Source organism: Vespa mandarinia, chromosome 4, assembly GCF_050613455.1.
Source record: "Vespa mandarinia isolate Hongniang chromosome 4, ASM5061345v1, whole genome shotgun sequence".
NCBI lineage: Eukaryota > Metazoa > Arthropoda > Insecta > Hymenoptera > Vespidae > Vespa > Vespa mandarinia.
In genome coordinates, this window is record NC_140813.1 from 9,910,001 (window position 1) to 9,927,500 (window position 17,500).

Here is a 17,500-nt window from a genome sequence, read left to right on the forward strand (position 1 = left end):
ATATTATATAATATATTATATATTTTAATATTATATCATTATATAATATATAGTTATAAATATATATATATATATAGTATAATATTATTAATATAAAAAGGAATATCATGATATAATATAATAATTTTTGTACTATATAATATCATTGTATAAAATTTGCATAAAATATTATTATATAATATACAATATATTTTATAGTCTTACATACAATATACACATACACACACACATAAAATATATATATATATAAAAAGATATATATATAATATATATATATATATAATATATATATATATAAACAATATTACATATGTATTGTACTATATAATAAAATGAAACATTCTCATTCTCTCTCTCTCTCTCTCTCTTTTTAATCGAAATAATTCTCTTTCTTTAAAACATGCGAAACAAAACAAATAACTATTTAATATTAACGATAACTATGGTATTACTAATCCAACAATTTTAATGAACGTACAAGGCACAAAACGTGTTAGTTTACGAGTTCAAACGGGGGGAACCGGGGAGAATGGGGTAAATCTTGTCGAAATTCATGGCAAAGCACCGATCGTAAAATCTATAATAGCTACCGACGAAAATTAACGACACTAAAATCAAGCTTTTATCTCTGTTTTATAACGTCATTCCTTGCAATTTTCTATCCCATTCAGGATCATACTTTCGACGCAACGTAAAGGCCTAAGAGAGAGTCTCGTTTATCTCATGATTGACCTCATAAATTGTCGAATAATAAAATAAAACGGAACTGTCTTGTTCGAAATGGAGATCGTCTAAGAACCACATATATATATATATATATATATATATATACATATACATATACATATACATATACATATACATATACATATACATATACATATGCATACGCATATGCATATACGTACATGTATTATCCGTCGTTTTACTGGAAAAAAGAAGAAAAAAGAAAAAATATATAACGAAAGAGACGATTAAAGAGAGAAAAAAAGATTTCTAATCCCTACCGTTTATCTTTAAGCACCGATCTTTAAGTACCATCCTTCGAGTCTCCTCTTTAATTTAAAAGTCGATAATCGAAAACTATCTCTCTTTTTCTCTTTTTCTATCTATCTATTTATTAATCTATCTTTCTTCTCTCTTTTTCTATCTATATATTTATTATTTTATCTCTCTTCCTCTCTCTCTCTCTCTCTCTCTCACTCTTTCTTTTTTTCATTTTCAAACTTATCCAGAACTTTATTACATTAAGAAAGATTAGTATGTATATACCGGTTTCTAATCTCATGAAAGGATTAGGGAACCATTGAAAAGATATGACACACGATCTTCAAGCGACAGAGCCTGCCAATCGTTCCTACGATCGGCTATTATAATACTGAAATGGCTCCATTAAGAACGTTCACGCGCTATTGGAGCCGTATGCTTCCCCTTCCTTTTTTTTCTTTCTTTCTTTCTCTTTCTCTCATTTTATTCGTTCGTATTTATTCTTTTTTTTTCTCTTTCCCTTCCTCTTTCCTTTCCCCTCTCACTCTATCTTTCTCTCTCTCTTTCTCTTTCTCTCTTTTTCATCTTCCTCGAACTTTTCTCTAGATGACGCCAACTAGGAAAGTGCACTATATAGATCGTTCAACATTTAACGTCGTTTCCATTAGGCTAACGACCTTGAAGGTTCGATAAAGTATTCGCCCTACCGATAATCGCTGCGTGATTTCAAGTTTAACGACCGCAATATAATATTGTCGCCAAGTGAAGGGAACGAAATAAAAAAAAAAAAAAAGAAAAGAGAAAAAAGGAAGTAAAAAAGATAGATAGATAGATAGAGAGAGAAAGAGAGAGAGAGAGAGAGAGAGAGAGAGAGAGAGCGAGAACATTCCAAATGTCTCGTAAAACGATAAAAATCTAATTAAAAACCCAACTGCTAATCCTTAGGAAAGAAAGAAAGGACACAATGTGATCTAATTGATCGAAGAAAAAAACTCGTTCCCTTCTCTACTACAGTAAAAATGTACGCCGATCGAACGAACGGTAATCCACGCAAATGAGTACTTTACAATGTTCAAAGCCGGATTAGCATGTAATTATTACCTGCGGAATCGAACCAAGTTATTTTAACGAGAGACAGAAAATGTGCCGTTAAATAATCGTGTGCTTGGTATGTAATCGTATATAAAATAAACGTGAATATAACGTACGATGATCTCGGCCTTTGATATCGTCGGTGCTTAATTAAATTTGATAATTAGTAGAAATGATATTCGATTTATATATACATACACACACACACACACACACACACACACACACACACACACACACATATATATATATATATGTATATATATGTATATACACATATATGTACGTATGATATCGTTCGAAATGAAAATACAAAGAAAATTTACGAACGTGTTTCGAACGTGAAAATAATTATTGAAAAGGAAGAAAATTATTTATGAAAGTTATAAATATAAATATATATAAAAAAAAAAAAAAAGAAATAGAAATAATATAATGAGTCCTTTCTTTTTCTTCTTTCTTTTTTCTTTTCTTCTTTTTTTTTTTTTTGTATTTTTCACTCTCTTTTCTTGATTAAAGTAGCAGCAAAGATCAACGTCGTGGCGCCGACCAACGGAGACGACAGGAAACATCGGCGTCGCGACGTCGATGTTTCCAGGAGTCACCGCCAGATCGAGATAGGCGGCTCGTTCTAAAATGACACCGTATATAACGTGCCGATAAAACAGAAATCTATAAAGTCATTGCTCTGACAGATTAAAGTTAAAGGATGGTATCATCGTCATCATCGTTTCAATGCAAACACATAACAATATGTGCGTGACGATATCAACAACCTTCGATTCGTAGAGTTCAAAACGCAATTAACTCTTTGACGAATACGATGGCTGTTTATTCGCGTCAAATATTAACGTTTATACACGTGCAAAATCAATAAATTTTTACGAAACATCGGTAAACTAAGCTTTATACGCGCGTACGTATATACTCCGATCGTATTTTTATTTTCCTTTTTGTTTTTCTTTTTCTTGTTTGTTTTCTATTCTCGATAGAAATTGTGATTTCGATTAATACACTGTATTTATTATATATATACATATATATGTGTATGTGTATGTATATAAATGAAATTATCTTCATATTATTTAATTTCGATTAAATAATATTTTTAAAATCAAATTAATAACGCAAATCGCTATTACAATGTTATCTAAGAAATCACAGTTTATTAATAACCGTTGATCGTTGTTTTTCACTGAACTGTGCTTCATTTTAATTAAAGTGAATTAAAATTGAAAAAAAAAGAAGAAAAAAAAAGTAAAAAAATTTTTTTTTTTAATAGCTACAGTGCCACGTCGGTCATCAATAATCGATTTTCCTCGAAAATAACAAAAAGTTAATTAATCATATCAATTCTTTAACAATTATTGACGATATGAAAAAATATAATGAAATTTTGTCATTTCTTTGTATTGGAATCAATTATGAAATATATTAAATGGACGTATCGATTTATATCAAATAAACATTGAATTCGATGCGTTAACTTGAATAATAAAACGATCTCGAGAGAATACGCAAGTCTAAATTAAAATAAAAGAAGGTATATGTACGAGGCGACAAACTGCAAATAATTATCTTTTCCCTGCTCTTCTTTCCTCTCAACCCCACTCCACACATGCTTCCATCCCTATTATTGGTGCATACACATATAACATGTATGTGTACATCGAATGTGATTTTTGAAGTATCGATCAACATCCCAGGCTTTACTTAATCAGCAGACACTTTACACAACTTAACCAACTCTCACATTCATTATGACGTATACGGTTCGACAATCAACGAAACCATGAAATCGTGGCAATCGAAGCAACGAGCTCGATTTTCACGCGTTCACAGCTTTCTAAAGCTACCGAAAGCACGATATAAAGAGGAAGGATCGTGGTGAAAATAAAAAAAGGAGAAAAAGAAAAAAAAACAAAAAAGAAAAAAAAATAAAGGGAGAAACAGAGAAAGAGAGAAAGAGAGAGGGGGGGAAGAGGGAGAGAGAGGTGTGAGAGCTCGATTCCGTCTGGCGTAGTCGTTCGAAACGATCGAAGGGTCGTAACGAGGGTAGAAATCCGCGCATCACCTGTCAAACATTTCCAGATAGAAGTACAAATCTTTTGAACGAGTGTAACTACGAAAAGGATAGGTATACACGCGCACTAACTAATCGATATTCCCGCCAGTAATAACAATGTATTGTTTTCGAATGAATTAATATATCCCTCTTGTTGCCTGTTCAAGTCTTCACTCTTCATTCTGCTTTCAATTTTCCCTCTCGTTCTTTCATTCTCTCTCACTTTCTCTCTCTCTCTCTCTCTCTCTCTCTCTCTCTCTCTCTCTCTCTCTCTCTCTCTCTCTCTGTTTTCTACCACTCTTTATCTTTCTCTATTATACATATTCTATCAAACGCTAAATATATATATATATATATATATATATATACATATATATCGAAATTTTGTAATTATATTAATTGAAAATAATATCGTAGTTATACAATTCGTTACGTAAAATTGATAAAACAAATACGATTTCATATACCATCATTATAAATAAATATAATAGAACGATAAGGTAAAAAAAGAAAAAGAAAAAGACAAAATTGGATATACTTAATCCTCGCGATTTTATAAATTAGAAAATTTTTTAATAATTCGAAAATTCGACAGAATTTTTTAAATGAAACAAAAAAAAGAAAAATTCCGCCCTCCTTCCCCAAAAAAGACAAATTATCCTCGATTTTCAAAATCGTATACCTATGGTGAAAAAGAAAAAAAAGGTAAAAAAAGTAATAAAAAAAAAAAGAAAGGAAAAAATATATTATAGGTTACTTATAGATATATATAAGGTTACTTACATTCGATAATTCAAAATACTTCGAAAATGAATGAATCATAAAGGGGATTTACATTTATGCTATGCGAAAAGTGAGGTATAGCTAAGGGTTTCAAGCATGTGTGACCGGTGCTTAAATGCAATACGATGATGAGAAACAGAAAGAAAGAGAGAGAGAGAGAGAGAGAGAGAGAGAGAGAGAGAGAGAGAGAGAGATAGAGAGAGAGAGAGAGAGGGAAAGAGGGAGAAAGAAATATGCAATGGTCGGATTCGGATAAGCGTAATGTAAAAAAGAGATAGAGAATAAAGCTTCGGGTGCTCGTAGTAAGCACAACACACAGGAGCAATACTAGAGCCCTCGTTACGAGCTTTTCGCAGTTGGCGAGCACAATGCGTGCGGCTTTTGTCGAAAATTTCCGCGGGCTTTTGACCCCTGAATTTTCCCGTATGCATTCTCACTTTCTCTCTCTCTCTTTCTTTCTCACACACACACACACTCGCTCTCTCTCTCTCTCTCTCTCTCTCTCTCTCTTTTTCTGTCTTCCGCCCTTTTGCCTTCGCACCCCCGTTCTATTCTCTACATGGCACTCATCGTTCTTCGACGATTGGCTCATACGCCAGTGAACTCTCTCATATAACGCTACCGAGTCCCTTTTCCATTCAACGCCGATCCCGTGAAATCCGGCTCATTAAATTGTCGGGCACGGGTTCGGGAGTCGCATGATCACCACCTCCATATCCTTTATCTACGAACGTGTCCCCGAAGGCTCTCAAGGTATTCGAACCAGAACCAACAAAATCGAAACGTCAGTTCTTTGGCAAACAGGTATACCCTAACATCAGTGATGACGAGTGCTTTGCATCGTGATAAAAATAATAAAAAACAGAAAAACCAAAAAAGGAAAAAAGCAACAAATATCTTTCTCTCAGTTTTATTCATTGAGAAAAATAGATAGATAGAGAGATAGAGAGAGAGGGAGAGAAGAAAAGAGAAAAAAGATAAGGACAGAGAAAATAAAAAAAAGTGCATGAAAAAAGAACACCCTCCTTCCCCTTATCCGCCTCAAAAATTTTATTAAAAATTTGTAACATTTACGTTTTCTCTCGCTGTAAAGTGCATTTTTATTTTAAAAATTTTTTCTTTCCTCTTTCTTTTTTTTTTCTTTCTTTTTTTCCTCGTAATTTTTGGTTTTGAACGAAACATACAGTACGCGTATGCAGGCGCCTGAGTACACAGACAAAAGTGCATACGCGAAACGTATTATGCCAAAGTTGAAATATTTTCACCGAGTGAGTTTCACGGTGCTATTCCAAGCATTGATTTTGCAGTACGATAACCTTTTTAACCGGTTTATGGATACTACTCGCTTTGTGGGTTATCTCACCAGGAATACCAGTTAAATACCTATTTTGGCTCACGGTGTATTCGGAATTAGAAATAAATTGTATGATTAAAACTATTCGTTCGAAACTATTGAAATCGTAATCGATGTAGAATGATCAATAACAATATTTTTTCTGCGGTATTAACATATTCGTTTAGTAATGATATATTCGTTTGTATCTATTATCGTACTGATGAAAAAAAAAAAGAGAAAAAAAAAGAGAAAAAAAGAGAAAAAAGAAGAATAAGTATATGATCAGAATCCTTCAAAAAAAAAAAAGAAGGAAAAAGAAACCTTTTGATCCTATTCGGCAAAAGAGGTAAATGTAAAACTCAGCCATAAAAGCCGAGAGTTTGTATGGTTTTATGTTTAAAGGTTTGCCGTTTAAACGACACATGTTCATCGCACGATTAATTAGATATTTTCTTAATGAACTACTCTGAAATTAATTTCTACATTGAAAATGTACGGAGAAATCAAATTTCCTTTTACGTACGGAAAAACGTACTATTTCTATCTAAATCAATTTAATTATCTATTAATCTGAACAAAAACAAAACAAGAGAGAGAGAGAAAGAGAGAGAGAGAGAGAAAAGAAACAAAAAAAGAAAAAGAATTAAAAGGAAACGAAAAGAAAAAATACAAACAAAAAAAAAGAAAAGGAACTCCTTCTGAGTTTTCGAACGCCTTTAATGTTTTTTTTCTTTTTTCTTCCCTTTTTTTTATCTGTTCATCATTTAATTCTCGTAAGATATCGTCGTCATCGTCGTCGTTCTTCGTCATCGTTAAAGATCTGGATCATCTCTGACCTCTTTCTATTTGAGTACAAAATCAAAGTTTGATCTCTTTGATCGAGCAAGAAAGAGAAAAATAAAGAGAGACAGAGAGAGACAGAGAGAGAGAGAGAGAGAGAGAGAGAAAGAACAAGGGAAAAAAGAGTTAATTGACGCGTGTTCCGGCGCAATGACAGCAGCCTTCGTTAGTAACAACGATCTGCAGATCTCTTTGAGGCAGGAATTTTCAACCCCTTCCTTCCTTCCTTTCTCTCTCTTTCTCTTTTTCTCTCTCATTCACCCTGCCGAATTATTCGGCTCCCCTGTGAAAGACCAACGATCCGGCTTTCCTATTAATAGCGATTACTCGTAGCTCTATGAAATAAAACTTCCAAAAGGGACACGAACGGTGGCATTCAGCCATTAAAGAAAAATGAAAAAAAGAAGAAAACAACAAAGAAAAAGAAAAGGACGTCCTATGGAAAAAAAAGAAAAAAAGAAAAAAAACGTAGATATTAATTATTTACGATAGACAATATTTCTCAGATCTCTTTCGTTTTCCTTAACGAATAAACGCGTTATTGTTAATCCTGCAATTTTTTACGTGAAAGTAAGAAACATAAATAGCATTGGTATAAAAAAAAAAGAAAACATAAAAAAGAAAAAGGAACTTCCTTATCATTTTTTTCCTTCTCCTTTTTTATTTTCCTTTTATATATTTATATAAAAGGAATATATATTCTCCTTTATATATATATATATATATACACATACACACACATACATATATATATACACAAACACACACAAAAAGTGTGCAACAAGAACAGTAATTAAACTTCACATTTCGATGTGTCGGATTTCTCTCACCATTGTTTCGCGATACAAATTACTATATTTATGTATATACATGCATGTATGCATACATATATACATACATATAACCGACATAGAATTTTTCATTTCTTTAACGGAGGTATATAATGGTAACGGGAATTAGCACACATGTCGGTATAACGATGCTAAATACTGTCTAATGAACCCATACGGGTAGGTCTTTGATACGGGACATCTTGTTTGATATAAAGCGGCAAACACGAGCCTATTTGAATTGTGGTTAACAGAATTTTGGTCCGTGCCGTGAACCTAACGAACCTTTGCCTCTGTGTTACTCTCGTAACACGTAGATAGATAGAAATACATTGAAACAGACACACATACACAAAACGTTCTATATTCCAAATGTTCCTATCTGTTTATGTCTGCATCCTAGGTAATACAAACATAGAAACAAAGCTTAGATAATAGTCGACGTTTAAATCTCTAACATTATTGATTATTAATACGGCAAATAAATTCAAATATCTTTCATTAAAAACCATCTAAGGATACGAATATACATAACGTATGTACATAACAAGTAAGTACATAAGTACTTACATATATGGAAGAAGGAAAATTTTGAAAAATGAAGTGTATATGTGCGTAAGTATACAAATACATTTATACTTAAGTAAGTATATACATCGGTCATTGTGCAATTACATAGAATTTATTATCGTTATTGTCAATGTTTCCCCATTGTTTTATTCTTCCCGTTTCCTTTTTTTTTCATTTTTTGAAATTCAAGCTTATTATTCTTGCTTAATATCATTCTTCTTTTTTAGGAGAATAACGAGGGACAGAGAGAAAGAAACGAATCGCATTAAATTTGGTAGAATCTCTAATTAACAGTAGATACCTACATACATTCATGAATAAGTATTAATATCCATGATACGCATACAACGAATACCACCTCAAATCCCTTTAATCCTTTGCGGACGATGAACTCATGTGTATACATTCACCATAAACCATCAACGTAAGCGTTAAACGTTGATATAAATTTGGCAAAAACAATCAACGCGACTAATACGTTTATACCTATGTACATAGATAAATCTTTAGCTTTACAATCAAATAAATTTTCAAATGTTTGCAATGAATTTTATATATATATATATATATATATATATATATATATATTTATTTATTTATTCTCCACAAGAGTACCACAACGCTCAGTTTCGAATTATTCCATCCGCAAAAGGGTTAAGCTGCTTATGACTTACTCGTGTTACGGCAGTAAACGCTTTTCGAGGATAAGTTCATACTTCTCTCTCTCTCTCTCTCTCTCTCTCTCTCTTTCTCTATCTGTCTATCTCTATCTGTCGCTCTCTCTATCTATCTATCTATCTATCTCTCTCTATTTCTCTCACATACACTCATATCTACGAATAGGTATTAGCTTCCCATCACATCATTTTACATTCCTTTCCATATCTCCTTCGACTATCTCGAGATTAATGTTAACTATGAACTAAACATAAAGTACTAATTCGATATTAAAAAAAAAAAAAAAGAAAAAAAATAATAATAAATTTTGAAACGTCTCTCGAGCGGCTTTCTAAAAAAAAAAAAAAAAAAAAAAAGAGAGAAATAAAATAAAATAAAACAGAAGAAAACTTATTAATTTTTCTAAGTTAAAATAAAAGGAACGATAATTTTATGGAACAGTTTAAATATCGTTTTCTTTCTTTTTCTTCTTAATTTTTTGTTTTCTTTCATTTCAAGTCATTCCATCATAAAAGAATTCCCTTTCTTTTTCTTCTTACGACACCTCGACACGATACTTTACCATTCGACAAAACACGATTCGCGACGACTTTAAAGAAGAGATCTCAACGAAAGAATTCAAAGCATAGCTCGATGAGAATCCGTAATTAGTGCTGCTTTTATCCGCATAACCGACTCCGTGGAATCGCGTTTGTAGAATGGATACGAAAAGCGTAGAGAGAAAAGAGAGAGAGAAAGAGAGAGAAAAGGAGAGAGAGAGAGAGAGAGAGAGAGAAAGAGAGAAAGAGAGAGTTATAGAAAGAGAAATAGAGAGAGAGAGAGAGAGAGAAAGAGAGAGAGAGAGAGAAAAAATAAAGAAGAAAATATTCCAGTTTAAATGATACACATATATATACAGACATATATATATATATATATATATATACATACATATATATACACGCACATATATACTCATCGTCTAAATCCAGGAGCGGCGTTCATTGAATTCCGGCGCGTTTGATGTTAACTCTTTTTTACTGGAAGCTGAATCTCGCACAGAAATGTTTTTCACCGGTTACACGTATAAGTTAGAAAACTTACAGTTATTTCTCGCCAAGCTCGAAACTTTGTCCTCTACGTTTATTTATATTTAATGAATTCTACCGTTTAAAATATTAAATACATCGAATCTACGATTATAAAAATCATTTCATAATTATTCGTATTTGAAAAATGTAACGAGTGATGAATTAATAATAATAATATATATATATATATATATATATATATATATATATATATATATAAAGATACTCGTATTTAAAGAAAGAAAGAGGGAAAAAAATGTGAAATTAAAAACCAAAATATACGATGTACTTTCATTACTCGAGAACGGCTTTCTGTAAGTTCTACTCTGAAAGTAATTAATTTCTACTTCAAACATCGAGTACTAATTATTAACAATTATAAAAAAAAAAAAGAAAAAACAAATAAAAGAGAAAAAGAAAAAGAAAATTTAGACAAGAAAAATATAAAAACGAGAAGAAAGGCCTCACTACAAACCGGTTCATCGATCGTCGACAACTATGAGCTAAAAAACGTTTTTTTTTTCTTTTTTTACTAACTTCTTTGTTTTAATGCAAATTAATACGAAGAATCTTGAAGAATATTCCTTAATAAGTTTTCGAAAGATTTCGAAAGAAAAGATAAAAAAAAGAAAAAGATAATATACTTCGAAGTTAGATTCTCTCTCTCTATCTCTCTCTCTCTCTCTCTCTCTCTCTCTCTCTCTATCTATCTATCTATCTATCTATCTATCTATCTCTATGTTTTGTTTATTTTTCTTTTCTAACTTTTCTAACACGTTTATATACCAACAACAAAATCGTAATACTTTGGCAACAATGAGGCTTAAAACTTTGTCCTTCGGTTTCGGTTTGGGGGAAATTTCATACTAGCTTCTAGACTTGTTGTATCGACTTCCGTAGCAAGGGCTATGCGCTATTAAATAGATGGTATTAAGGGAATACGGCTTGAGTTTGGTCCGGCTGATTAAAGTTCGCGAAACTCGAAACCACCAACCACTTCAGCGATCTCATCGACCACGCATTGGTCCATGAGGTTTACTCTCTTAAGAGCAGAAACGTTTGTTAATCCACCCATATTTCATGTTCGTTGTCTTCATGCATTATTATGTTATACATATTGATATGTATAAATTAAAAACACCATGCATGCGCGTATTTCTCTTCTATTCAATTTTTTTTCTTCTTTTTAAAAAATTAATCATCATATATACCAATCATAAATGTTAATATTTACTCTAACTAGAATTTATAATATAAATTTCATAAATATATATATATATATATATATATATATATATATTATTCATAATATATATTATATATATAATTATTATATATATTATTTTATTTTTATTATTATATTTATATTATATATATAATATATATATATATAATATAATATAAATAATTATAATATATTATTTATATTATTTATGTTATATATGTATATACATATATAATATGTCATTTTTTTTAACACCTAGAAATAACAAAAGATGTGAAGTAATTAAAGAAAAAAAAAAGAAGAAAAAAAGAAGAAAAATAAAAAGATTTCTCTAATTCGTATAGTTACCGACATCGATGTAGTTGTAATCTTGTGTTACATAAATGTATTGCTTGTTCGATACTAAGTTTGTTATTATACGAATTAATTTTGACAAGGCAAAACTTCTAACAAAGCTTAAGTACGAGGAAACCCTTCTAGATTAATCGAGAGAAGTCCTATACCAACCGGTATGGTCACCGTTCGCTAACTCGACAAAGTTCAATCAGTCGGTAGGGAACACTATGCATCTCTAATCCAGCGTATTTAATGGCGTCTATCTTTGTACAACCTGTACAACTCGAAAGTCACATCAAAAGTTCGATTCCGCGCTCGTTTAGATCGTTCAACCATGAGAAATGGCATAATACCTAGTTCCGTTTAGTAAGACGCGTTGTAGTATGTCGCGCATGCGCCTTAATATACTTAGAATCGAAAAACTTCAAAATATATTTTATTTAGATAAAATTGTGGAAAAAGTTGAAAAATTCAAGTCAATTGAATTTTGATACATTCGAATCTATTCGCTTAATCATAAAATTGATGAAAAATTATCGACGCATTGAATGTATTTTTTTTTTTTTAAATTCATGGATATGCATCTTCTGTTTCTTTTTTTTCGTTTTTTTCTTCTTTCTTTTTTTTTTTTTTTTTAATTTCTTTTTCTTCCAGACAAAACATCATCAATCATAGAAGAAGAAAAATTAACTGCGAATAATGCGGAATTTATAAAATTCTTTTACGATTAAAATATTCAAATCAATCGAAGAATATAATTTGCATAATTATATTAGTTCACTAACCTACCTGAAAATATTCCTACTATTATTCGAGTTATTCAAACATAGAAGAAGTCAAATATTCAAAGTTCACGTCTACCATTCGATTAATTACCAAACAAAAGATGCAACTATGAAATTATTCCAATAGTCCCAACTGTAAACTAACCTTTGCTGATTGTTATTGGCCGAAGGCATTGGAGTCGGGACCCTAGGAGGTGGTACAGGTATAGCCTTCCTTCTTCCATTTCCGGCCGATTGATGAACGCTTGGAGTGACTCGACCAGTCGGTGCTATCCGACCGGCGGTCCTAGGCCTTTCTGTCTTTACTTCCGACATGTTTCTTCTTTCTCTGTAAATAAAGGAGAAAAAAATCCATATGCAAGAAGAAAAAAATACCCATACATGAAAAAGATGTTTATTCCTTTTATATATATATATATATATATATATATATATATATATATATACGTACGTATGTAGAGTGCTTCAACAAAAAGCTTAAAAACTTCCTCAAAAGTTTTAAATACCAATAGGACTCTAAGAGCGTATCGTTTTAAAGATCTTTTAATTCCTTTTTATATAATGGCGCTATATTTTTCTTTTCAAATTTTGCATCGATAGTTTCGAAGTTTCAAGTTGAAAACAACTTTTATTTTACGAAATGTTCAAAATCAAACGAAATGTTCGCCGAGCTCAATGGAGTTATAAAGTCTTTGTTCAGTCTAACGTAGAACATTTTATAATAAATCCTGTATAATCCAACGGAGCATTCTTCGATTATACAGTACTTAAGTTCTTCCATCGAAGCCGATTGGATAGCACAAAGTAGGGATGAATTTATGATAATGACTAAGGACTTATCCTCCCCTTCTAGTCGAAAACAAAATTGATCTATCTCGATGTTTTTCAAAGAAAAAGAAAAGAAAAAATTCGCAAGATTTCATACCAATCATGGCGGACACTTATCTCGTTTGATATCACGCTCTGTAATATGTACATGTTACATGTGTCTAACAAACTGTTCTATCGAACATTACTATTAACTTGGTGTATCTTGCATTAAGCAGGTGAAATTATTACGAGACACATTAGCAGTAACAGAGTTGCTGTGAGCGACAGTAGTAAAAGCGAGAGCAGCATCGTCAGTAACAGTAATAGCACTACCACAACTGAAGAGCCAGTAGGTGGTGCTAGTAGTAGTAGTAGCAGTAGCAATAGCAGTAATAGTAATAGTAGTGGTAGTAGTAGTTGTAGTAGTAGCGGTGGTAGCGGAGAAACATAAAAGTGCCATTTTCCCTGTCACTCAAAAGGCCAGGCCGACATCACAGAGAGAACGACAATAAACTTCGAAAGAAACTGTTACATATAACGGCCGTCGCGTGCGCTAGGCTCTACCTCAAAAAGTACAAGAGAAATGGGAAAGAGAGCAAAAGAGAAAGAGAAAGAGAAAGGGAAAAGAAAAAGGTAAAGAGAAAAGAAGAGAGAAAATGTAGTAGAAGATAGGAGGATAATACCAGACTGGGAAAACGTTGAAGCTTCTGCTTCGCTGCAATCTTTCTATCCCGTCCGTTTCCACCTCCTTCCTCCACCACCACGACCATCAAAACCACCCAATCTTCCGCCCACTCTCTACCACCCTACTCCCACCATCTCACTACCTTTCTCGCCCTTGTCTGCTGCTACTTCTCATTAGACCGACCTTGATCGTTAGCCTTCGTTTTATTTGTTCTCATTATTTTTACCGTTATTACTTTTATTGCCGTCACTCGTTCGCCTTATTTTTCATTCTCCTCCTCTTATTCACTCTCTTATTCCTACTTTAACTATGCTACCGTTGTTGTTATCATCATTATCATTATTGCTATCGTTGTTTCTTCTTCGTCTTCTTCTTCTTCTTCTCCTTCTTCTTCTTCTTCTTCTTCTTCTTCTTCTTCTTCTTCTTCTTCTTCTTCTTCTTCTTCTTCTTCTTCTTCTTCTTCTTCTTCTTCTTCTTCTTCTTCTTCTTCTTCTTCTTCTTCTTCTTCTTCTTCTTCTTCTTCTTCTTCTTCTTCTTCTTCTTCTTCTTCTTCTTCTTCTTCTTCTTCTTCTTCTTCTTCTTCTTCTTCTTCTTCTTCTTCTTCTTCTTCTTCTTCTTCTTCTTCTTCTTCTTCTTCTTCTTCTTCTTCTTCTTCTTCTTCTTCTTCTTCTTCTTCTTCTTCTTCTTCTTCTTCTTCTTCTTCTTCTTCTTCTTCTTCTTCTTCTTCTTCTTCTTCTTCTTCTTCTTCTTCTTCTTCTTCTTCTTCTTCTTCTTCTTCTTCTTCTTCTTCTTCTTCTTCTTCTTCTTCTTCTTCTTCTTCTTCTTCTTCTTCTTCTTCTTCTTCTTCTTCTTCTTCTTCTTCTTCTTCTTCTTCTTCTTCTTCTTCTTCTTCTTCTTCTTCTTCTTCTTCTTCTTCTTCTTCTTCTTCTTCTTCTTCTTCTTCTTCTTCTTCTTCTTCTTCTTCTTCTTCTTCTTCTTCTTCTTCTTCTTCTTCTTCTTCTTCTTCTTCTTCTTCTTCTTCTTCTTCTTCTTCTTCTTCTTCTTCTTCTTCTTATTATTATTATTATTATTATTATTATTATTAGCATTATTATTTACTATATATCGACAAACAGATAGAGACAGAGAGAGAGAAAAAAATGAGAGAGTATCACGTCGGTATGAAGAAAGAAACAGAGAGAGAGAGAGAGAGAGAGAGAGAGAGAGATTTCCTATTGAATCTCAATGAAAAACGAAACGATCGTATCTCCGTTACTTTGCCGTCACGAATGATTTATTCCCTACTGACTTTAATAGGGTGGAAGAGTCATTCTTCCCACCGATAAAAAGGCACAGACATCAAATGAAGCGCGATGCGTGAGCGTATAGTCGCGTAATTAAACGCGAGCTACCAGAGCCGTCACCCTTCTACCCCTTTCTCTCACTCCTTTCTCTTTTCTTTTCTCTCTCCCTCTCTTTCTCTCTCTCTCTCTCTCTCTTTCTTTATCTACCTATCTATCTATCTCTATCACTCTTTTCGATCTCTTACCGATTTACTTTAATAAGAGAACGACACGGAATATCATCTGGTCTGCTCTCTGATAAGTAAAAGTAGCATAGAAGTCGATGTGCAATGTATACGCAGATGCAAACATACACATATACATATACATATACATGGAAGCAATGAACGAGCGGCGTTCGCGTAACGGAATTTCAATTAATGATTTGCCGTACGTCAGACTGCCGTGAACCGTTTCAATGAGTACTTTCATGAAGGCTCAGCCACTAAAGTCGCTTCTCTCTCGATTTAATCCCCCGTCCCGACCCGTTCCACTCTCACTCTACAACCTCTCTCTCTTCCTCTTTCTCTCGCCTCCCCCACTCTCTCTCTCTCTCTCTTCTCTAACAACCATCAACGAACGACCTCTCCGCCGCTCTTTCTTGATTTTCCCTCACGCTGTCGAGTACGCGAAAGCTTCAGAACTCTGAACTGAATGTTTCGGTCCTATGGGATATTCGGTGTTTCTCTCTCTCTTCCTCTCTCTCTCTCTCTCTTTCTCTCTCTTTCGCTCTCTTTCTCTCTCTATCTATCTATCTATCTCTTCATTGCTCTCTCTTTCTATTTATCTATCTGTCTCTCTTTTTCTCTTTCTCTTCTTCTCTCTTACTTTTCCCCACTTCTTTTCCAGTTTTTTTTCTTTTTTCATTTTTTTTTTTTTTACTCTTTTCCTTTCGACGAGTCTACATCATATCATTCGTCTACCTTCACGCAAATTCGCATTTGAAATTAGCGAAGGATAGATATTGAATGGTGTGAGATATGGAAGGAAGGGGATGAAATGGAGAAAAGAGCAGGAGGGAAAGGAGAAGGAGAGAGAGAGGGGGAAAAAGGTGAAACTCCACGCGATCGTATTACGATCGATTTCGCGTCTTTTTGACTTCTCATCTCCCTCAGGCATTTCTGGGTTTTTATTCCGAACTTATATTAAAAAAAAAAAAAAGAAAAAAAAAGAAAAAAAAAGATCAAAAAAATGAAGAAGAAGAAGAGAAGAAAAAGTCCCGATAAAATTCCTTTCCCTAAAAGGAAAAAGGAGAGGAAGATGCAAAAAGGAAATAAATAAGCGATCAAAGAAATTTTATTTCCCCTTTAACGTATTTTATTCGTTTCAATCATCAAGCACATTTCTACGTATCGATATAATTTCTATATATGAAAATTTGGACTTGTATCTGTCTTCTTTTTGTTTTTTCTATCTTTTCGATTTTCAATTTTTCTTTTTTTTTTTTTCTTTTTATTTTCGAGAAGCATACGCAAACGACGCGATACGTTTTTCGATGAAAATTCAACGGACTTTAAAAAGTCTACAACGGGAGCGCAAGTAGTCGAAAAGATACGGAAGGGCGGCCCTTTTAAATTCGCGAGAAACTTCTCGTGCGATACGAATCGAGGGGACTCGAAAGATCTCACGGAAGAGGACCGAGCTGGAGGAAAGAAAATAAAAAAAAAAAAAGAAAAAAGAGAAAAAACAAGAAAGTAAAAAATAAATAAAAGAAAGAAGGGAATACTTATCCACACCATACATTCGCATAACACGCACTTTTTAATTTACATTAGGCGAATGCATTCGTTAACTCGTTCATGTATAGACATACACACACATACATATACTTATATATTTTCTTCTTAGGAGTCTATATAACGAGAAGGAAAGCTTGGGAATTGAAGGGAGAAGTCGAAAGTCCCTCCCCCGAAAAAGGACGAAAGAGGAGAAAATGCAACGACTACTCCTTCTAAAGGCAAGCACCGTGACGGATACTTGTGCCCCTCTCGTGGGATCCATTCTTCGAAATTCGCCGGATTACGGTTGCCTTCTTCAACCTGCCGGAAGAAATGCAAGTACCTCCGGTACAAGTTTCAACGCATGC

The 17,500-nt window shown here is 33.0% G+C and overlaps 1 protein-coding gene across 2 annotated transcripts in view; it reads right to left on the reverse strand.

The window, feature by feature from the left end:
• LOC118443198 (uncharacterized) overlaps positions 1–17,500 on the reverse strand; it is a 510,470-nt gene that overhangs the window by 430,437 nt on the left and 62,533 nt on the right. For both annotated transcript variants that reach the window (XM_085656601.1, XM_085656600.1), the window contains one exon: positions 12,743–12,925. In XM_085656601.1, the coding sequence (XP_085512727.1) occupies positions 12,743–12,912 (170 nt within the window). In that variant the 5' untranslated portion in view covers positions 12,913–12,925. The remainder of the gene's footprint in view (positions 1–12,742; positions 12,926–17,500) is intronic.